Source organism: Gobius niger (assembly GCF_951799975.1).
Source record: "Gobius niger genome assembly, chromosome: 4".
Taxonomy (NCBI): domain Eukaryota; kingdom Metazoa; phylum Chordata; class Actinopteri; order Gobiiformes; family Gobiidae; genus Gobius; species Gobius niger.
The window spans coordinates 7723282-7746297 of record NC_136855.1 but is presented as its reverse complement, the minus strand read 5'-3'; the positions used below and the strand labels follow the sequence as shown (position 1 = coordinate 7746297).

At 43.6% G+C, this 23016-nt stretch overlaps 1 protein-coding gene across 4 annotated transcripts in view; it reads left to right on the top strand.

The window, feature by feature from the left end:
- Positions 1-23016, top strand: part of LOC306961930 (serine/threonine-protein kinase BRSK2-like) — an 86506-nt gene that overhangs the window by 26104 nt on the left and 37386 nt on the right. For all 4 annotated transcript variants that reach the window (XM_079554898.1, XM_079554897.1, XM_079554900.1 and 1 more), the window contains exons 2-5: positions 8228-8322; positions 15836-15921; positions 21721-21861; positions 21956-22072. In XM_079554898.1, the coding sequence (XP_079411024.1) occupies positions 8228-8322; positions 15836-15921; positions 21721-21861; positions 21956-22072 (439 nt within the window). The remainder of the gene's footprint in view (positions 1-8227; positions 8323-15835; positions 15922-21720; positions 21862-21955; positions 22073-23016) is intronic.

Sequence of the window (23016 nt, the reverse complement as noted above, 5' to 3'; positions counted from 1 at the left end):
TTTAGATTTGGGTAAAGGCAAACTGAGGAAAATGCGCTTGGTTAAGGCGGAGGGCTAGAGGCTCATTTACTCGTCTTTTGAAACGTTGTTCCTAAACATCATCTGTTTTGTGAATACGTTTTTCCAAAATGGCTCCAGATGTCAGTCTGGCTCTAGGGCGCGTCAATATGTGCACACCCACACTCGGCGCTCCGGATTTCCACTCACCGCATGTCCCCGTTTGACAGGGAGGACACGCCAGGACACTGCGCAGTACAAATATATATATCAATATCGATTACTGCGCCGGGTTTTGATTCTCTGTCTCTTGTTGGGAAGTTGTTGGTTGGGACTTGTAGCTGTGGAGCTGTCCATGGTGCTTAATGCACACAGGGACATGTTCTTTCAGAGCAGCCTTTCCATCTTTGTGGACTGAAGTCAACAAAGTCACTTTTGCAGCTAATACAGACTCTACACTTATACCATTCAAGGGAACTCCTGTTGTCACATTGGGCTGTATAAACACTGCCAGACACCCAAAAAACAACATAACTACCAAAAAAAAGGTCAAACGCTCAAATATTTTATTTTTGCCTTTAGCTTTGATTCCAGCACATTCGCAGTGGAGCCTGTGTTGATGATGGGAGAGTGTGACCCCGGCACAAAGCCGTCTCCAACATTATTATCCCAAAGATTCTCAATAGATACAGACGGCATTGCGTCATGCAAAGGGGCGTGGCCTCGCCAAGAGAGAAGGAAGCATGATTTGGGAAACACCATCTTTGAGAAGAGTCTGGATGCGGCAGTGGAGGGGCACATGATCAGCGGAGCTCCCGGAAAGGATGTCACCTCAGCAGGACAACGCTCTCTTAAGCTAGTTGAAACTAACCTTAATCCCAACCTTAAAGATAGTAGAGTGATTCATTTAAATATGTGTCACGGGGAAAAATTGTGGAGCTTACGTCATTTCCTGTGGAGAAATGGAGCTCCAGTGACTCTCCATCGACTGCAGCCACATCCTCTGGCAATTTTTCACTCTTTTTGTTCATTTTCTGGCGGAATAAAAACTTGTTTATCACACACAAATACAGTCTAAATCGGGTTTTATGGATGTTTTTATCAGCAGATTGTTAGAAGCAGGAGAATGGCTACAAGAGACAGCAGCGGCTAAAGACGGGAGAAATATACACAGGCACATGTGCAGACAAAACTTTAGGATCCGCTTTCTCCAAATGAGGTTTTCATTCCACTCTTGCAACAACATCTCCACTTTAGTCGCTCCTACAGACTCCACACTTCCCAGTCTTGGACCCAACAATATTTTGAAGATGTTTTAATATTTAATTCATACCCCTAAGTTTTGAACTGCAGAACACATGACCCAACTTGATATCTCTGGATTGACATCTTCTCTCCTATTCACCTGCAGCGTGTAAACATTTCGATATCTCATCAAAAAAGCCGCTTTTGTATCAGAAACTCCATCTCCCAGAATCCTTTGTGCTGGCTCCTGTCGTCCGCGGCTCTGAGTAAATGTCACTCGCAGCAGGTCTCACTGGCCCGGACTCAGAGAAACAGAAGGAGAGTGACATTTCGAGCCTTATTTTAACCGCGTTGTTTTTTTTAATTCCCTTTTAAATGTCACGGACGCTTCGTGTGCGTAAAATAAAACACTCACGTGAGCCGTCGTGCTGTTCCCGGCGATGCTCGGATCACACATGTTTTCATTTTCAAAGACGTGTTTCATGAACAGACCTGGCGGGCGTCATGCAGCAGAACAATGGGGTCGCACAGACTGACGTAATGCTGCTTTCAAGTGCCTTTCTGTCGGAGCCGGACTCAGCGTTGGATGTTGGTAGAGACAGACCTTTACAGTAGTCTGACCTGCTGGACTAGTCTCTCAAAGTCTGCTTTTGAATGCAGACTGTAGCGTAGACTTTGTTGCTGAAGAAGAGCGCACTGTGAGATCTTCCAGCTCCAGGCCTGAGGCAAATGTGTTGGGCTGTACGTGGGCTGGACAGACACATCTCTGGTCTAAGTATTAGGTGCATCAGGACATCAGGACACGTCTAAATGTTCTCTTCAAGCAGGATTGATTGCCAAAACTTAACAATTAGAAACTCAAGCCATGTATTTATTTTATTTAACCTTTATTTAACCAGGTAAAAAACTCATTGAGATTAATAATCTCTTTTGCAAGAGTGACCTTTTGCTTCATCAATTCACCGTCCACAGTCAGACCAGTTGAAAACTCCTCATAAAATGGAGAACTGTGGGACCAGAGTATATAAAGAGTGGACAGTGAGTGGACAGTGGACAGCAGGTGAGAGGAAATCCTAAAAACAGGGTTCAGAGTCAATACTCATATTACACAAACAGGCTGGGTGTACTCTTTTTGTGCATCTTCTATAAACTACTTTCTTCAAAAAGATGATCTTTTTAGTTTTGTATCAAATGAGCTCATTGACTGAAGTTTATGGATGGACCAGTGCAACCAGGAAACATATTTACTCTTGAGCTCTGCCCATGGCCAATGGACCCACCCCGCAGCGGGACCGTCTGCCGGACACGGACAGTGTTTGACTCATGATGGGATAAATTAAGTTTTACTTTTGACCTGTGAGAGCCTGTAATGCTTAAAGCAGGGGAACAAGTTTGGGTCGAGAGCCGAAATTCAGCTCCTACGACGGGTCGTGGGCGGCATATATTGTAAAGGACTGTGGCCTCATAAATAACAACATCTTACACTTACTGAGCTTTATCAGCCTGTGTCACATGTTTCTCAAAGTGCTACATAAAGTCATTATTCATTCACTCCACATTCAATGGCAGTAAGTTACTATTGTAGCCACAGCCGCCCTGGGGCAGACTGGCCATTTACCACGTGGTTATAAAATGCTGTTTATATCCTGATCTCTAATTATGTCAGTGCCCTCTGCTGGACACGTGTGGAATTCTGTCCTTTTTTAATTAAAGATGCCCCCTAGTGGCTGGAGTGAGCAAACTGGTTATTTCTTTAGAAATCCATAACTCCGCACAGGAATAGGCTTTGACATGCTCAGGAATTCATGCTCCTCAAAGGGCCACATTAAATCATCTTGCAGGCCTTATGTGGCCTGCGGGCCTTGACCTTGACACATGTGGCTTAACGGGACAAAACAGAGTTTAAAAATGTTAAAATTATGTATTTTCCTCCCCCCACATGTTCCAGCCAGGTGCTAATGTGTAGAATGAGCTCAGATCTATTCACCACAACTGCCTCTAAAATCCTGCACTGTCACTCAAAAAGTTGTTACTTGCACAAGCTTAATATAGAACCTGCAGCTACGCGTAAGACCTGATGTGGCAGTAGTGAGCATAAAATGACCAACTTGCATCTAGTCTCTAGGAAGAACATGAGGCAGTGCTCAGAGCTGCTTGTAGCCTAATAAACCAAGCCTCAGTCTCTGTCTTTTTTCAATAAACCACACCCTCAAACCAGTGCCCTAAACCGCACTCTCACCCGTGGCACAGTCACACAGGGCAAGAGCTGCGCACTTGGAGCAACGCTGTCCTGGCGCCAGGCGGAAAATCAGGCTCAGTATCTTTGATCTTGTTTTTCAGATGGTAAAACGCTGCTGATGTTATTGATTTAAAGTGGCTGTTTAAGTTTAGGTCAGAGAGTCCATGATTACACCTAGATTTCTGACCTTCTTGAGCACATGGGACCTGAAACTTTTATCACAAATTACAAACTGTAGCACATAAGGTTGTGAAATAGTTATTAGTTTGTTTAAGAAATGTGAGTTTTGTATTACTAATGAACGTAATGAGTGCATTCCAATCAACTGCGCCTAACCACGATTGATCAAAAGTGATTAAATCTGATTTTTACAGAGAAGCTTCGAGAACATGAACGTAACCCATCAGCAATGCGTGTTCAAGCGATTTCCATGATGATGACGATGGTCTTCCCTCCTCTCTCTCACCCTCGGCACTCTCCGCTATTATAATCTCCCTGTACAGTGTTTGTCCTGTTACATAAAGTGCTGTATAGTATGTCCCTCTCAGCGTAATGACTGTGAGACTCACTCAGTCCGGTCACATGATCCAGTCACAGGCGGACGTCCACAAGACACTCTCTCCTCCAACGCCCTTTTCGCTCCCCCTTTCTTTCATTTCTAGTTCTATTTTAGTATCCAACCCACATGCTCAACATGCCTTGCATTATTGATTAAAAAAAAAATCTTTGTTTCGCTTTTGGAAACTGATTTTTTTTCGTTTTAAAGCCATACTGTGTGAATATTCACCCAGGTAAAATACAAATACAGGCATTTATTGGTGAAAAGTCTCTGAACACATCTTTACTGTGAGCCTCTCCTCAGGCCTGACTTTCGGGGCTTTTGGGAGTGGGACATCACCAGTCGGTGGCCATGGAGACGTGGCTGCTTTGTTTTGCTCATAGATGGCCGAGCGTGTGGATCCTCTTCACCGGTGATCTTGTTCTCGTGCCGTCGCTGTTCCGCCGTGTGGCTTTAACGGACTCAGGAGAGGAGATGACCGAGGAGAACCAGCTGAGTGCGGTCGGAGGGGACGGAGAAAGGGCGGCTAAAAATAACCATCTTCGTGACGTGAAACAGGAAGCCGCTCACTGTAAAAAAAAAAAGAAAAAAAAAAGAAAAAAGTCCACAAAAGGGATTTCAGAATCTAAACTCTGTTTTGGCTTAGTTTGCTTCCATTTTGCTTTCAGTACAGCAGCCGTACGATCGCTTTAACCCTCTGTGTATAACTGCATGTGTATTTATAATTTTATTGCATACTTTTGATGGACCATGACCTAATTGAAGACAGTTTTGCACTATCCATTTCGGTTAACTGTTAATCTTCGCTACATTTTCAGCTTTGTTCATAGATACAGACACAGGCACCTCTGGGATCGTCTCTGGAAAACGGGGTCAACTCTTTGTTCCCCAGGTCGGGTGTTCGTTCAAAGTGAAAGAATAAACATATCAGACATGACACAGAGCACAGCCGAAAATAGAGAACGTATGTGATAGTGTTCAGTTGTGCAGCAGAGAGGTGGTTACAAACAAAAGATTACAAGTGTGATTTAAAAAAAAAGGATATTATAGCATAAATAGGTTTCTGTTTTACAAAACGTAATTAGGCAATTATAGGCTCAATGTTTGCCAGTGTTTAAAGGGTTTTAGCCAATGGTTTAGCACATGTGGAATTGTTGTTAAATAAATGACAAGCGTTTATCTTGAGCAAGAGAGAGGGAAATAGGCTAGTTGGTATTTTTTCTCTTAATCTACAGATTTTGGTCAGGTCCGCAGTTCCCGGGTCAATCGGAGTGGAGGACCTGAGGAACATAAGTACACACCCGGGAAAACAAAGGGGAGAAAAATCGAAACTTTCTATGGAAAAACTGCTTTAACAGATGCCTAATTATGAATATAGTTAATAAATAAAGACACAAGATACAAAGAGAGGAGCAGTGTGGTTCCAACAGCCCATTAATACATAAATAAGCATGCTACATGCTAATGCTAGCTAAGACTATACTACATCTGCTGTGAAACATCCATATGGACCAGATTTAGACTTGACCTTATTTGGATGTGATAAATAAGCTTATATTCCACCAGAAAATGGCTAAAAAGAGTGAAAATGGTGTTTCCCAAAACGTACTTCCTTCTCCCTCTGCGAGGCCACACCCCCTTGTTTGACCCAATGCCGTCTGTATCTATTTATTGTTGACCTTTGAACCAGTGGTTCCAAAGCTTTTGGTCTTGTTTACTCCTTGGACCCTTCAGTGGTGATCCATGGACCCCCTCTCTCAAGGCTGGTGCAGTTTATTTAGACAGGTGGTACAGTGGTCAGCACTCGTGCTTCACAGCGAGAAGGTCCCAGGTTCAATGCCCACCTGGACGGGGCCATTCTGTGTGGAGTTTGCATGTTCTCCCCGTGTTTGTGTAGGCTTCCTCCAGGTTTTCCGGTTTCCCCTACCACTAAAAACATATACAATAGGTGAATACTCCAACCTGGTGTTTCTGACCATCAGCGTGGCTCCACATCTGGAATGGGTCAAATGCAGACTCCGCTGCACGTCGTGGTGTTCTTGACTCCAGGTCGTACATTATAACCGTCGAATGCACGGCTCTGAGCTGTTAAATCCACTTATACCATGGTCCCACAAACGTAACATAACAAATGTTGTTCTCATTTACTAAACTCGCTAAATATGCCAAACTATCGGGACAATTTTATGGGCTTACACTGTCTGAACGCTCGTCAGAGCGAGCCATTCTCTCGCTGCTACGAGGATCTCAGTCAGGCTCAACGAAACAACATCAGCACAGAATCACAACACAACAGGACTAACCCGGCACTTTTCTGTGGAAGTAAACACCGATATGCGGCACTCGTGGGCAGGAGTTATTTCACTTTTACGCTGTTTAACCGGAAGCTAGCTAGCTAGCTCAACCAGCTCAACTGTTTATGGAAACAGCTGCGGTGGAGTCGCTCACACCTGGGCCCCCCCAACTGATACTTTTATGTTTGACTTTACTAATCCAGACAAATATGCTTAAATGCAGGATCATTTTACGTCTGAAAATGATGAATAGTGCCTTAACCGTTTTCAATAGAAATGGAAAGCTCATATTTTATTAACAGTAGCTAATTTAGCTGCTCACTCTCCTCTACAAACATTTATCAAACGTTTTGTTTTGGCCAAAAACGTAAAATTAAGCGTTTTTCTGATTCAGCTGTGTTATCATTGACAGTCCATTGCATACTGTCAATAGTTATGCGTTGCTATGGCGATGCCCGCAGCGGAGCAAAAATAATATACGCCTGTTGGCCCCCACCAGTCAATCAGAATCGAGTATTCACCCAGACCATGGTATAATCTGTCATATGCACTTTAACCTTAACCTTAAACTTAAAAGTAGGACTATTTGTGTTCAAAATAGACCTGAAATGATCTCAAAGCCACAAATATAGCTTTTCTTTTTCAAAAGTGTGTTAAAATAATATTAAATTTCCTTTTCAATCTGAAATAGTTCCAAGTACCCCCTGCTAAGTTCTTGAGTTCCACGGTTGGTAAACACTGCTTTGAACAACCTTCCTCTTTTACAATGCTGCTTTTCTTTTTCCTTCTCAATATGACTGGCTCCTCATTGTTTGTGGACATAGATAAACAGTGACACGTGCTCTGTCCATCCGGACGTTTCATGGTCCCAAGCTTCTGATTTGAAGTCATTTGAGCCGGAGTGGTTACTTTCTACAGTGCAGCCTCGTCGACCCCATGGCCGGTCCACACAGAGCCGGAGAGTCGGCCCCCATGGCCCCGGGGCCCTTGCATTATGCTCCGCTCTGTCTTTAGTGTGTGCTTTCAGAGAGTGAGTGAAAGCACTGACAGAGGGAGATGTGGCTTTTGAGGACGCACTCACTCCGCTGTACGAAAACTGCAGCTTTCTGATAGTTTTCCACGAGTCAGTGCTGAGAATCTGCAATCTCGAAAACCAAATTAACCACGTGTAAAATATATGGAGAGAAATCAGGCGTCAAATGTGTCCAGTTTCTTCTAGAAATCCTAACCCTTCTGCCAAACCGCTGTTAACGTCAGCCGTATCTACCCGTGTCATCGAGTTTACTCCCCGATGTTCTTCCTGCTTGAACCCGAACGCATCGTGACGCTTTCACTGTCTCCTCCGTCTCTCCCCCTCTCTCTCCGGAGGCCTGACCTGTTTTCCGAGCCCATGTCTTGTCTTGCTCCTCCCCTTCACTCCGTTAGGGGAAAAAAAAAAAAACTCCGGTCGAGATGGTTCAGAAAGATGAATACTTTATTAGCCGGCGTGTACACACAGCTGGGGGCGGCCATCTTGGAGTGTGGGGGGAGTGAGGGGGTGTAACCTCGACACACATTTCGTCGTCTTTAGGGGATTTATAATAGATGTTCAAAAGTAATGAATTCGAATGTACACTTCTGTGGTCGTCTGTGGGTTAAATTCTCGCTCTTGTTGTTTTTCCTGTTGGTTTAAAGTCCAATGTGGAGATATTGTGCTAGTTTTAATCTCAGAGTAAAGAAACTTTCCCTATACGATGCTTCTTTTATGATGTTTTAAGCGAGCCGGAGATTTTTCATTGCGCTTTTAATCTCCCCAAAAAACAAGACACATTTCGATTTTTTTTCCCCAAAACGCAAATGGGCGCCTGTGAACAGAGGGGTGAATGACCTGTGTTTTCTGTTTTCTGTCGTCAGGTCTGGTGAAGCTGGGCGTCCACTGCGTGACCAATCAGAAAGTGGCCATAAAGATCGTCAACAGAGAGAAGCTCAGCGAGTCAGTGCTCATGAAGGTAAGAGCCACAGCGCTGTCGTTTTGTTGCAACAAGTCTTTGAAACTAAAGCACAACATAAAGTAGCACAACAAGGGTTTTAAGGGTTTCTGGTATACATTCCATTCAGAAAACCACAAAGGAAACCTTAGAACACCTGATATAAAACTGATCCTGGAGCATCATAGGAAAGCAATGGCGCTATGCTAACCACTCACACCGCCACTGGGTCACTGAAAGGTCAAATAGGCAAAGATATTAACCTTTATGTTTTGTTTTTTTTACAGAAAAAGTTGCATCGTGCACCTTTAAAGCTGCACTAAGCTACATCATTTTAAAAAATTGTGTCAGTAGGTGTCAGTACTGAACCCTGCTCTATCCCCCCACCCCCACCCCCCTCACTGAAACACACATTTATCAGCATAAATAAAATATGTAGCAAAGTAAACATTTTGAGACTTACATTTATTTGCTAAACTGCAACTTTCATGTTAGTCTCTCTTTTTCTTTTTTTTTTTTTTTTTGCATAATACTTCCATTTAGAACTAAGTTTACAGTGCAGGGCTTTTTTCCCTGCAACACTTGAACGCCTCAGCCTCCAGTGCTTTTTAATCATAAGGAGGGGGAAAAAAGACCTGACAGCTCCCTGTTGATATTGGATTTCAGCTGCGTCTGATGCAGTTGAAATCTATTTAATCTTGTCAGATGTTTATCTGTTTACGACCTGCTAAACTGTTAGCTGCTAACTGTTGCGGCTTCTGCTGCTTCAAACATTTGCAATCTCTGCAGTGTTTGTGTTGACATGGTGAGGGGCAGGTGAGGTGAGGCGTGGGGTGTGCTGTGAGGTGAGGGAGGTGCAGCGCTGGTCTCCTGTGGTTAAAAAGTTGCCTCTCTGTTGCTACAGTGACGCATCTAGCGATGCACTGTGGGAATGCAACCATGCTGGTCCGCAAAAGGGATCACTTAGAGTGGCTTTAACTGAGAGGAGCACTATTCATTGAAGCAAACTCCAGTCTCTCCAAGAATCAACTGTTGCGCCACTTCCTTGCAACCAAATTGGCATTTTCCAATATATAAAATGCTGGTCCAGACTGAAGCAGGCTCCATGATCTTTTCAACTTTCATTTCTCTGCTACACCAGACCCTGATTTGATGATGATTAAGGTTTTAAGCATAAATAAAGGTGTGTGGCGCAATTGAACCTCTGCTAAACACACCTAGTCAAAGGTTTTGCAGTATTGACCACCGATCTGTGGCCCTTCGTTCTGTGTACACTTCAATATTGAAGCCTATATTTTGGACACCCCTGCGATAGGCAGATAAATGCTGTGCGTTTAGATCGCTTCTTTCTGCTGGTGGTTCGGTGCTTCCTTTTGAGGAGTCTCAATGCTGTTGAAACGGTGTTCGCTCAGGGCTGTGTTTTATCCATGAATCCACGGAGCAAAAACGGCAGGTGCCTGTCTGTCTGCCCCACTTTCCTCAAACAAGCAAGACCACGGTACTGTTTTGATGTCAAGTATGAGCGTACCCTAAAGGTTTTTCCAAGAAAACAACCAAAATACAACGGCTAATCTTGCAGTCAGGTCCCAGTTTCAGATCCATGGTTCGTTGGCATTTGGATCTGGATGGGGTCTGTGTTTGTCTGGATGGGGTCTGCGTTTGTCTGGATGGGGTCTGCGTTTGTCTGGATGGGGTCTGCGTTTGTCTGGATGGGGTCTGCGTTTGTCTGGATGGGGTCTGCGTTTGTCTGGATGGGGTCTGCGTTTGTCTGGATGGGGTCTGCGTTTGCCTGGATGGGGTCTGCGTTTGCCTGGATGGGGTCTGCGTTTGCCTGGATGGGGTCTGCGTTTGCCTGGATGGGGGCTGCGTTTGTCTGGATGGGGGCTGCGTTTGTCTGGACGAGGTCTGCGTTGGCCTGGATGGGGTCTGCGTTTGTCTGGATGGGGTCTGCATTTGTCCGGATGGGGTCTGCGTTTGTCTGGATGGGGTCTACGTTTGTCTGGATGGGGTCTGTGTTTGCCTGGATGGGGTCTGTGTTTGTCTGGATGAGGTCTGCGTTTGTCTGGATGGGGTCTGCATTTGTCTGGATGGGGTCTGCATTTGCCTGGATGGGGTCTGCGTTTGTCTGGATGAGGTCTGCGTTTGTCTGGATGGGGTCTGCGTTTGTCTGGATGGGGTCTGCATTTGCCTGGATGGGGTCTGTATTTGTCTGGATGGGGTCTGCATTTGTCTGGATGGGGTCTGCGTTTGTCTGGATGGGGTCTGCGTTTGTCTGGATGGGGTCTACGTTTGCCTGGATGGGGTCTGCGTTTGCCTGGATGGGGTCTGCGTTTGTCTGGATGGGGTCTACGATTGCCTGGATGGGGTCTGCGTTTGCCTGGATGGGGTCTGCGTTTGTCTGGATGGGGTCTACGATTGCCTGGATGGGGTCTGCATTGGTCTGGATGAGGTCTGCGTTTGTCTGGATGAGGTCTGCGTTTGACTGGATGAGGTCTGCGTTTGTCTGGATGGGGTCTGCGTTTGCCTGGATGGGGTCTGCGTTTGTCTGGATGGGGTCTGCGTTTGACTGGATGAGGTCTGCGTTTGTCTGGATGGGGTCTGCGTTTGCCTGGATGGGGTCTGCGTTTGTCTGGATGGGGTCTGCGTTTGCCTGGATGGGGTCTGCGTTTGCCTGGATGGGGTCTGCGTTGGCCTGGATGGGGTCTGAGTTTGTCTGGATGGGGTCTGCATTTGTCTGGATGGGGTCTGCATTTGTCTGGATGGGGTCTGTGTTTCCCTGGATGGGGTCTGCGTTTGCCTGGATGGGGTCTGCGTCTGCCTGGATGGGGTCTGCGTTTGACTGGATGAGGTCTGCGTTTGTCTGGATGGGGTCTGCGTTTGCCTGGATGGGGTCTGCGTTTGTCTGGATGGGGTCTGCGTTTGCCTGGATGGGGTCTGCGTTTGCCTGGATGGGGTCTGCGTTGGCCTGGATGGGGTCTGAGTTTGTCTGGATGGGGTCTGCATTTGTCTGGATGGGGTCTGCATTTGTCTGGATGGGGTCTGTGTTTCCCTGGATGGGGTCTGCGTTTGCCTGGATGGGGTCTGCGTCTGCCTGGATGGGGTCTGTGTTGGCCTGGATGGGGTCCGCGTTTGTCTGGATGGGGTCTGCGTTTGTCTGGATGGGGTCTGCGTTTGCCTGGATGGGGTCTGCGTTTGCCTGGATGGGGTCTGCGTTTGCCTGGATGGGGTCTGCGTTTGTCTGGATGGCGTCTGCGTTGGCCTGGATGGGGTCTGCGTTTGCCTGGATGGGGTCTGCGTTTGTCTGGATGGCGTCTGCGTTTGTCTGGATGGGGTCTGCCTTTGTCTGGATGGCGTCTGCGTTTGTCTGGATGGGGTCTGCGTTTGTCTGGATGGCGTCTGCGTTTGTCTGGATGGGGTCTGCGTTTGTCTGGATGGGGTCTGCGTTTGCCTGGATGGGGTCTGCGTTTGCCTGGATGGGGTCTGCGTTTGCCTGCTTGTGACTTCTAGGACATTTCTTGCTTTCTTTCCATCATTCACTTCCATTTATTGCGAGGATGAAAGCTCTCGGAGGGGGGGCGGTGCGGGGGTGGGGGGGCTGCTGATTCTCCGGCCTCAGTAATCATGATAAAAGCGCACTCTCTCTCGGCATATTCGCGCATTAACAGATTGCGTCATGTTTGTCAGACGGAGCAGCGATGGAGGCAGAGGCAGAGAGACGGAGATGGAGAGACGAGGGGGGGGAGGCGGGAGGAGAGGGATTCCCCAGCACTCACAGAGAAAGCCCCCTCTGCCTCAGATATCTGTGTGTGTGTGTGCCTGCGTGGTATTTTGGGCACGTCGTCATGGAGACAGGCGGAGGATTGGCTGAAGCGGCGTTTTTTTTTTTTTTTTGTATCCTCACACAATGGAGGTCCAGTCTGCACAGGGACATTATGGAAAGACCGAGGTCCGCGTTAGTCCATGTTAGCCCTGTTTACAACGACTTTGGGCCTGGGGTCGTGAACCTTTCCCAGGAAACATTTTTTTTAACCAGATTTATCCACTAAAGCCTAAAGGGAAAAAATAGGGGGAAACTAGGAAAAAAATAGAGAGAAAAATAGGGGGAAATTAGGAAAAAATAGAGAATAAATAGGAGAAATTAGGAATAAAGTACAGAATAAATAGGAGAAATTAGGAAAAAATAGTGGAACAAATTGGGGAAGATGGTTAATAAATAAGGAAAAAGTAGAGAAATAAATTGGGGAAAATATGGAAAATTAAAAAAAAATAGGGGAATTAAGGGGGAAAGATAAGGAAAAAATTAGAAAAAAATAAAAAAAATAAATTGGGGAAAATTAGGAAAAAAATAGGGGAACAAATTGGGGAAGATAAGGGAAAAAATTGAAAAAATAAAGAAATAAATAGGGGAAAAATATGGAAAATTCGGAAAAATATAAGGGAACAAGTTGGGGAAAATAGGGGGGAAAATAAGGAATAAAGTAGAAAAATAGAAAAAAAATAGGGGGGAAATAGCAAAAATTAGAGATAAGATGAAATATTTTTACTTATAAATTGCTTATTCAAAAACTAAAAGACTTCTTGTTGTTACACTTTATGTTTGTGTAAACTTTCAGATTCCAGGATTGTCACTTCCCCCAAATGTCCTCCGCTTTGGGAACTTGATGATTTTTTATCCAGCGGCATTTTCGATGGCCCTCTTTGCGTAGCGATGATGAGACGCTGATGATAATATTATGCAAATCAGTGGAACCGTCGCATTAAGTCGCCGGTCTCCAGAGTAAAGCAACAATGTCCAACTGCGGATGAATACAATGTACAATACAAAAAATGCAGTTCATGTCGGCGTGTGGGCGGGTTTCAAATGCCACAGTGCCCTCTTTTCTTTCCCGGGACTGAGCCGTGACCAAACCGGGACTTTATCAGGCCTGTAGTCGGAAAATGTGGGAAAATGTGGGAAAGGTGTGGAAAATGTGTTCTGCCCTTTTGTTTTGTAGTCTGTTAAAGCGATGTAAATTTAGATTTGTTTGCAGCACATTTTTCAATATTTCTGATGGTTTTGCGAAAATATGGCTTCATCATCGTTATCGTTGTCGCTTACAGTCAAATTCCTCCCCTCTTTACTCAGAAAGCCCTCGTTGTTTGCAAAATGAAGAGAGTAGGAACAGGATTGTCAAAAGTAAACGATGAAGCTCCTCCCCCTCCCTCCTGATTGGACCTGACAGGCTGGTTCACAGGAAAAGCTTGTCTCATTGGCCAACGTGGGAGGAGACTAGACTCTGATTAGTTGCTGAGATCTGGGAAGAACGGACCTTACAAAAAACAATAAATATTTATTATTACTTACTTTACATCAAAATGCAAGACCGGGTGGTTCATTTTGCACATTTTATAACATTTGCAAAACATGTACACTTACAGACTATCACTTTAAATGTGCTATTTAAAGTTGACATTAACTAAAAACTTGCTAGGGAATGAGGGCATTCATCCGCATTGCTTTGTGTGAGCGAAAGGAAGATCTGCCAAACCCACAAGTGCAATGCCCTTGTTCACGTTTCTATAGGTTTCCACAGACAGCTGAAAGTCAAACACAACATTTTAGTGCCACAAACACCAAAACAGGTGCTTGTGTCCTTTCCAAAGATTGATTTTGACCGAAAACCTGCTTAAAACATCTTCAGAAAACATGCAAATGGACATTTCCAAAGAAACATTGGAAGGAATTGTAATATAATCCAGCCTGTGATTTTCGGAGCTGGAGAGTCATTGCCTCTTTGTTATACCTAATGTGATTTACGGCTGAAAATGGGATTATTTGGCAACACTTCCAAAGAAAAAAAAAAACCTGGAAATACGGTCATCAGCATCCTCTCTTTATTCCGCACGGGTCCGGCGCTGAAAACGCTGACTTCATCTCCTTGCTTTCCGATTGGTTCTCTCAGCTGGAGGAGCGTGTTCCGATTGGCCCCGCCCCCTTCGTGTCCTTTGTGAATGGGAACAGCCGGAGCGACACTCACACAGCTGAACCCACGCACCCATTAGTATCGCACTAAGGACTGCACGAATATTCACTGTATGATCGCGAAAACGTCCAAACTGCAGCATTCATGAAAGGAAAACGGCAGAGAGCTGATCTCGGATGCTGTTTTGGTCAATATGGGGCTGAGGTGGAGTGCATTATGGACATTATTTCTGCACAAGAAGCAGAAGGAAAAAAATGATTTAGTTCCGTATCCTTTTAGGATATGATCCACATGTTGATCTCCTTTTATCTTAAAAAATGACCAATGTTTCCTGTGAGCGGCTCCTCCTTAGAAATAAAAAGCAGCGTTTGATCCTAATGTTTGCAGATTTTTCAGAGATTAGCTCAATGTCCTTCTGTGGGCCCACCACCTGCAGGAGGAGCCATAGGGGGCTGGTGCAATGTGACTTAGGCAACTGCCCCCACGACCCGGCAACGGAAAAGTGGAAGAAAATGGACGGATGGATAGCTCAATGTATTTTTCCTAAAGCTGTTAGCACCAAACAAATTATAAACGACCCAGATGTTTGCAGCTGTTGTCAACCAGTGATCACATTTGGGCCAAAGCCTCATTATTATATGTACAGAGCTTTACTTTACAGATTTGACTTTAGATGCAAATTAGCGTCTAAAAGTGTCTTTGAGCTAAATGGTAACTCAAAGTCAGTCAACTTTCTGCTTTTTGTGGGTCGGATACACGTCCCAAGGGCCACTAAACATCATCTTGTAGACGTTAATGATAAAGAAACCACAGAAATGAAGCTCCAGCGCAAATTCAACCTGGAAGACGTACCTGCAGCCTTTATTCATCACTTCGACCAGCCGCTCCGGGTCTCGTTCTACCACCACCAGTGTCCAGGATCCAGGGGAAGATTCTGGCTCTCGTCCATCAACACCATGTATTCCATGTCATTACTGCAATCCCCAATCATGATTCGTGTTCAATAAAACTTCCTAATGCAGTCCGTCTCTGTGAGTCTCTTCAGGTTGAAATGACATAAAAACATGAAAAGGACAAAACATACCTCACCGTACATTAGCATTGCGCCTGTCTTCCCTATTCATTTGGGAGATGTCGGCTAAAGGCAGCCACATATGTAGGTTAGGTCCTCCTCTAAGTCCAGAAAAACAGCTTTTTCTGTGTCTAGCTGGTGACAGGAGGATGTTTGGTATTGGCAACAGTAGAATGTTACGCAGTGTGCCTTTAAACCAGTGGGTGGTGTGTCGGGGCCAAAAGTGGATTTTGGAACTGTTTTCAGTGGGCCCTGAGCCTAAACATTTATATTAATATTTACGCACAGATAAGGTTTATAGAATCACTTCTTGAGTTTGTTAAAATCTCTGCATTATATTTTACAAGTCTAAGTTGTATTTGGTTCGATTGTGGGTCCCGATGCCATATCAGTTGAGAACCACTGCTGTAAACTTAACACTCATCTGTTTAAAGAAGGTTATTATTATATGTTATGGCTTGTTAACGTACAGTATTTGTTTGTTCCTGTGTCTGTACAGGTGGAGAGGGAGATCGCCATCCTGAAGCTCATCGAACACCCGCACGTCCTGAAGCTGCACGACGTGTATGAGAACAAGAAGTATCTGTGAGTTCACATCAAATAACTGCTCTTTGGATTTGAAGTACTTTATGTATCCTGTGCCCATGTGGACAAAGCACATTTAAATGACACGAGGCTTTTCCAAACCTTATCAATGAAGTTCACATGTTTAAGCCCCTTCTTTTTCTTTGTATTTAGTTTGAATTAGTCCAAGAAAAGACTGGTAGACTTGAGTTGCAGTTTCTACAAACATAGGATGTCACAGGATGATTCTTTTGATACAAATGACAGAAAGATAAATATACAATTCAATGAATGAGTACTGTCATAGTTTGTGAAGTCAGTCTGATTTTTCCTATCTCCTCTTGGACCTAAGCAATAAGTTATGAGTTTTATATTATCTCTGATGGAGGTAGAAATGTTCCGTGTGGGAGCAGGGGCAGATGAAGAATAAAAAGTCATGGGGTGGCAAACAGGGTCAGGGATCATTTCTGGGGTGGCAACACATTTTTACAATGTTGAACGTTTATAGCAAATTTTGCTTGATCACAAGGCCATTTTTCCGTCTAGATGCAGGCTGAGCCTTCCAAAATTATATACAAATAGCAGCATTGTCCTAAATATAAGTAGGGGGTTTATAACTCAAGTAAAATTTTAACTTTTGGAAGAAAGAAAACAAATAATAATATCATCATCTTGGCCAAAGGACTTGGCACCTGGCTCATTATTTAGCTTTAAAAGTTGTTGTAATTTTTTGTCCTGTCAATAAAGTACTGAGAGTGAGCCTCTGTAAGCACCAAGTATCTTCTAGAGCAGATATGAGACATCACATGACATCAATGGGGTGGCAAGACCTTTATTATTATTATTATGCCTCCCTGTGCCACCCCTCCAGATCCGCCCCTGTGTGAGAGACTATTTCTTTAACCAGCATTTTGTTATGGCCTTCTTTGCTGATGTCAAAAAGATTTTCAAAAGTAAAACATCTGCAGTCAGTTGATCCTGAGGACATCCCAGATATAACAGATTGAAAGAGCAGTTGATGCTAAAGAAATGATATCTGTCCAAATGGATTGAATGAATGGGCAAGACTAAAATATGTTTCCCCACATTCTCTCCAGCAATCTGCTGTATTTAGATTTCTGTTTAGATGTTATCAAGAAACGAAATACAGTCTTCCAACAAAAGTCAAATGTTTTTTTAGGGCGATCGTGCCGTCATTCTGTTGTTTATTGGCTTAATGTCACGGATCACCATTTTCCTGTAACCCTCCTGTATACGGCGTGGGCTGAAGACAGTCTAAGTGAAACCTGGGCTGAATTGTGGCCTTCGATCACGTGTTCCTAAATCTTTGATAATGCGTCTGTATGGAAAGCACGTGCTCCTGAATCCACGCTGTAAATCTATGTTTAACAGGAGTCGTTTGTCATCTGCGCAGACCGTTCAATAATTTAACGCCGCTGCTCCGTCCCATCCCACTGCACTGCAAAAATGGACAGAAAGTCCTGTTCATTTTCCCACAGACTTTCAAATATTCACAATTCAAATGGGTTTAAACCCTTGATGCCTGAATTGTGAATATTTGAAAAGTGAATATTATTAATTAGAGTAATGCAAATATAGTGCCTTAATTTACATGCACTCAAGTATCCAGTTTATCAACGGAGAATGTAAACACAGTATCACAGTATCCCAATGACATGATATTCACACCATACTCGGTCACTGGTGGTAAACTGTAACTAGCCACAGATGCCCTGGGGTAGACTGATGGAGTAGGGCTGTGTGTTGCCAACAACTGATACGTATTGTGATACAGAGTTCACCATATAATACGTAGTAGAACTCATGTGTAGCACAATAGTGTCCAAAATGCAAGATAAGTTCCAAATTATAATAAAAAAATAATAGATTCACGGGGAGGCTTTCATAATGCTGAATGACCTCAGTGTGTATTTTAAATAAATGGTAAATGGTCTCAACTTATAATTAGCGTTTTCTGCATTCATTAGGCCAAAGCACTTTACAGCAAGGATTCACACTCTCATTAATACACCAACGTACACAGACACTGGAGGCAAGGAGGTTGAAGTGTCTTGCCCAAGGATACAACGACAACGGGCACCTTCAGGAGCCGGGATTTGAACCCCTGACCTTCCGATCATGTATTGTGATTGTGCTATAGCAGCTCTGGGACTTTTACAAAGACACAGAGGATTAAAACACAAGAAAACTTATCTGAGTGGCTGGATCTGTGCTGGAAATGTCCTTGATGTCCTTGGCCTTGATGATGCTGAGAGCATTCCCTAAGCTAATGCTACAAGCTACAAGCTAAAAAGCTAATTCATGAACTTGCATGTCTTTTGTATGAACCTCAGCTCAAACAATAATGAATAGGCCTTGGACAAAATATAATGTAAGCGATATAAGCGCAATATGTTTTTGTTGTGATACGTGTGTCGTATCGGAGACCATGCAATGCTTTTGGAGATGGGGTGGAGGTGGGTCGTAGCACAGCTGGGAAGCGAACGAACCATGATTGCTGGGGCTTAAAAGCGGGACCGAGGGCAATGATTGGCTGATATGGAGATGCGGCTCTTACACTGATGGCTGAGGTGGAGGTGTGGCCCTCTTGGAGGTGATGCTGAAATGAGTCTACCAGGTTGAATTAACGCCTAGGCTTCATATCATAAATGAATGAATTAATAAATAAAGTTGCCTTGTGTACGAAATGCGCGGTATAAATAAAGTTGTATTGCCTTGCCATGAATGCTTTCAGTGAGAAACTACAGTGTAAATGGTCTAGCAATAAAAGAAAACAACAATTCCTCCAAACGTTTGACCGGTAGTGTATTCATACTTCCTTCCCCCTCGTCTGTATCTATGGCCTTCTATTTGACACGTCCCGCCCACTCTGGAGCCTAAATATCCAGGAGACTGCAGTTGCTCTTCTATACAGGGACATATGAGTATCCTGGTTTCTCTGACGCATACAAACATCCTCTCCAGAACGCTGTCATAAGCAGGACATGACTAATACAGTAACCTGGAAACTCAAACGCCTGTAAACAAAAATAACAAGAACAATCCTGTATCCGCGGTATAGTTTGAACGCGCGGAGGAACAAGTGGGATTTGAGTTCGCTCTTTAAAAAAATCAATTTGCCGACATATTACGCAGCCTCAGTCAAATGAATGTCCAAGCAAGGCTGCCGCCGCGTTGTAGACTCATCCTTTTCAGAGTGTTACATGACAACGCGGGCAAATCGATGCGATGGAGGCCAACGCTCCAGTGCACTTATTAATCTGCTCGTAAATCAAACACTAGGGGGCTCCACAGAGAGATCAGAGCCGCCACGGAGATGAATGAGAGGGGATTAAGGAAGCACCAAACCAACATGTTTAGCATTTACACTGAAGCCGAGGTATAGGCTCACGCTGGAATTAAAGCAAGACTGTGTTGGTTTAGCTTGGACTGATAGATCTTATAGTTGTGGATGAATGGACTCTTGTATCACTGAATAAACGGTTACGGGATCCAGTTTGATGTGTGAGCAATGTCTTTTCATACAGATATGTGGTGTGGACAGGATTATGACTGAGCTCTCGTTGGATGCTTTTGGTGAAAGGTGACTGGAATGTGTGTGGGCAGAGCAGGGCAATTTGTCACACTTTTTTCCCACACAGACAATAATTGAAAGCTTAAACTGTGGACTTGAAGTAGGCGTCAGTTCCATCTTTATATCTCATTGTAAAAGAGAGTTATTAGACGGCAAAGGCGGTAAAGTCGACTGTGACATTGTGTGGGGGGGTTGGTTGTCACAACAGTCTAGTTCAGGGGTGTCAAACTCATTTTGGGTCGCGGGCCGAAACTCAGCTCCCACGGCGGGTCGGGGCCTGCATATAATAGAGAAAATCTATCCAAAAACTGAATAATAATAAGCTGTGATTTGGTCAAAGCCCCAACTTGACTGTTGCTTCATTACGGCTCACACTTGTATTACACTTTACAAGCCTGTGTCACAAGTTCCTCAAAGTGCTACATAGTCATTATTCATTAACTCCACACTCAGTGGTGGTAAACTGTTATTGAAGCCAGAGCCGGCCTGGGGCAGACTGTCTATTTACCACGTGGCTATAATGTGTTGTTCATATCCTGAGCTTTTATTATGTCAGTGCCCTCTGCTGGACACGTATGGAACTCTTTCCCTTTTTTAAAAAAATTTAATGCCCCCTAGCAGTGTTAATTTCGTCGACTAAAATATTTAGTATTAATTTTAGTCAAAGTGATATTTTTGTGACTAAAATTGGACTAAAACTAAATTAAAAGTTTTTCATGAGACTAAAACTATGACTAAAATGTCCAGATATTTTAGTCGACTAAAATAAGACTAAATAAAAATGAAAAGGAGAGACTAAAATCATCCAAACTTCTATTGACCGTCTGAAAGAGCCTCAGATCATTTAAATTCTCTGCCAAAGGATCAGCTCTGAGCTTTGTTTATGTGGAGCAGCTCCATGAAGCAGAGGAACAAGATTAAATATGATTATCATGAATATTATCAATGCAAAGTCTTACATTTAGTCGTCTTAAATTTAGTCGACTAAATTTACTTGCAATTTTAGTCGACTAAAACTAGACTAAAATCGAATTACATTTTCGTCAAAAGACTAAGACTAAAACTAAATAAAAATATGTTGTCAAAATTAACACTGCCCCCTAGTGCCTGGTTATTCTTTAAAAATTCATAACTCTGCACAGGAATGGGCTAGAGACTTACTTTTTTCATGACATACTCTGCAATTTATGATCCACAGGGAGGGGGCCTGAATTAAACCGCGGCCGTATGTTTGACAGCCCTGGTCTAGTTAAAACACATAACTTTTAACTTTAATAAACACCCAAAATTGAGTTTGTAGGTCAAAATAACAAATACCCAAAATGGTATACTGATGAACCCTAACCCCTTTACTCAAACTATTGTTTATTTGGACGAAACATGAGAAACTAAAAAGGTCGTCTGCAGTTTTCAAATTAAATACAGGCTATTCTATTTTTTTTAAATATCTATAAATAATGTACTGTAAAATATACAGGTTTCTTTATAACTATTAATATAGTGGTGGGACTCAGTAAAATAACAATTGAGTGAATTATGGTCTTTGTAATTAATTAATCAATCGCAATTAATGGCATTTAATGATTTATTTATAGGGCTTGTATTTATTTTTTTAGAGGTATATTTTCGAGGCTTCTGTGTATTTTCCTCCATTTGAACTTATTTTTGTGGAGACGTGAGGCCTGTGTGATCATTTCAAACACTTCAAAGACAGACAGGGTCTTTTTTCACATAAAAGATCCTGTTTATGTGGTTTAACTGTAAGAAAAAAGGAACAGAAACAATGTCTGTGCCGCTAAAGTAAAGTGTGATTCATTTTTGATTCCTTTTTTATAATCTAATCAAAGCATATGCAATGAATTAATCGAAATTAATTGAAAAAAGTTCTTGTTAATGTGTATCTGACCTTTCAGTGACCCAGTGGCTGTATTCGGTGTTTAACATGGCGTCTTTACTTTCCATCCCTCTAGGCCTCTGCTCCCATTTTTATGCGGGTTTCTGGTAGGTTTTCACTGCTGATGGATCTATGTCCATGGTTATGTATACACTCCATCCAGAAAACCTACAAGAAACCCTGAAAACCCTGAAAGTGTCTGGTCAACTACGCACTAAAATCAACTTTTATCCGCATTAAAAGTTGCATAAGGAACTTCTGGACTCTGCCCCCATTCTACACCTCCTTTGGGTTATTTTAGCTTGTGAATGTTTTCTGCTCTGTATTCCAGGTACCTGGTGTTGGAGCACGTGTCCGGGGGGGAGCTCTTCGATTACCTGGTGAAGAAAGGACGACTCACTCCCAAAGAGGCCCGCAAGTTCTTCAGACAAATCATCTCAGCGCTGGACTTCTGCCACAGCCACTCCATCTGGTGCGAGCGTTTACAGAGCAGGCTTCTGCAGGGGCCCCCCGGTCCGGTCACCGCAGTCTTTTGTTAACGGGAGTCTTGTCCTCTGCCGTTTCAGTCACAGGGATCTGAAGCCCGAGAACCTCCTGCTGGACGAGAAGAACAACATCCGCATCGCAGACTTCGGCATGGCGTCTCTGCAGGTCGGGGAAAGTCTGCTGGAGACGAGCTGCGGGTGAGGACCAGCTAACCATAACTACAGCTGGACAGTACAATACAACTGTTGATTATTGATGTTTTCAGTGTAATCTGTTGAAAACATCAATAGAAGCTCATTGGGTTCATGGGATGTCTCTTGATGAACAGGGGAAGACATGGATCAAAAAAAGCTTCCCAACTTCCATAACCTGACTGCAGAAATGAGCTGAAAGGAACAGGGCCCAGTTCTTCCATACTGAGATATGTTCTTACCTGAGCTTAGACGAGTTGATACGTACCTGTCTGGTCTTTGTGCCCGTGGAAGAACTTGGTCAATTCCAACAGGTACACATCAACTCGTCTAAGCTCAGGTATCTCAGTATGGAAAAACGGTGGCCTGTTCCTTTAAGGCGAGACACTGCAGACGAACAGGAAAACTTTTTAAATTGTAAACATTTGTTGTAGATGACTGGCATACATGTATATATATATATATTTAAAACATTTTTTTAAAAGTTTAAGACACTTTATGCCTATAAATGCCCCAAAATGTTCAATATTTTCGGCGACAAAATGTGAATAATGGATTGAGATATTAGTTTGATAGACTTTTTCTGAGGGGATTTTGGATGTCTAGTGTAGTAGGTGAAAAATTTGCGCAAATTTACATTTGGTCTTGTTTAATGAAATTTAAAGCTCAATGGGCCAGATCTTGTTGTGGCGCAGGCTCCTAGCAAATTATTTTACAAATGGCGGAGCTATATGCACCACTGACATTCATTTCCTAGTTGACCTTGCGCTGCCTTGTGTTCTTCCTTAAGCTTGATAGACTCTCACAGGTCAAAATATATTTATTTTAAAATTTACCCCATCGTGAGCTAAACCATGTCTGGAGAGAGAAAGAGCTGCAGCCTCCACTGTGGTGCGGATCGACCCGCTTAAATGTGCTAAATCTGGAGTAGCAAGATCACAAAGTGTGCT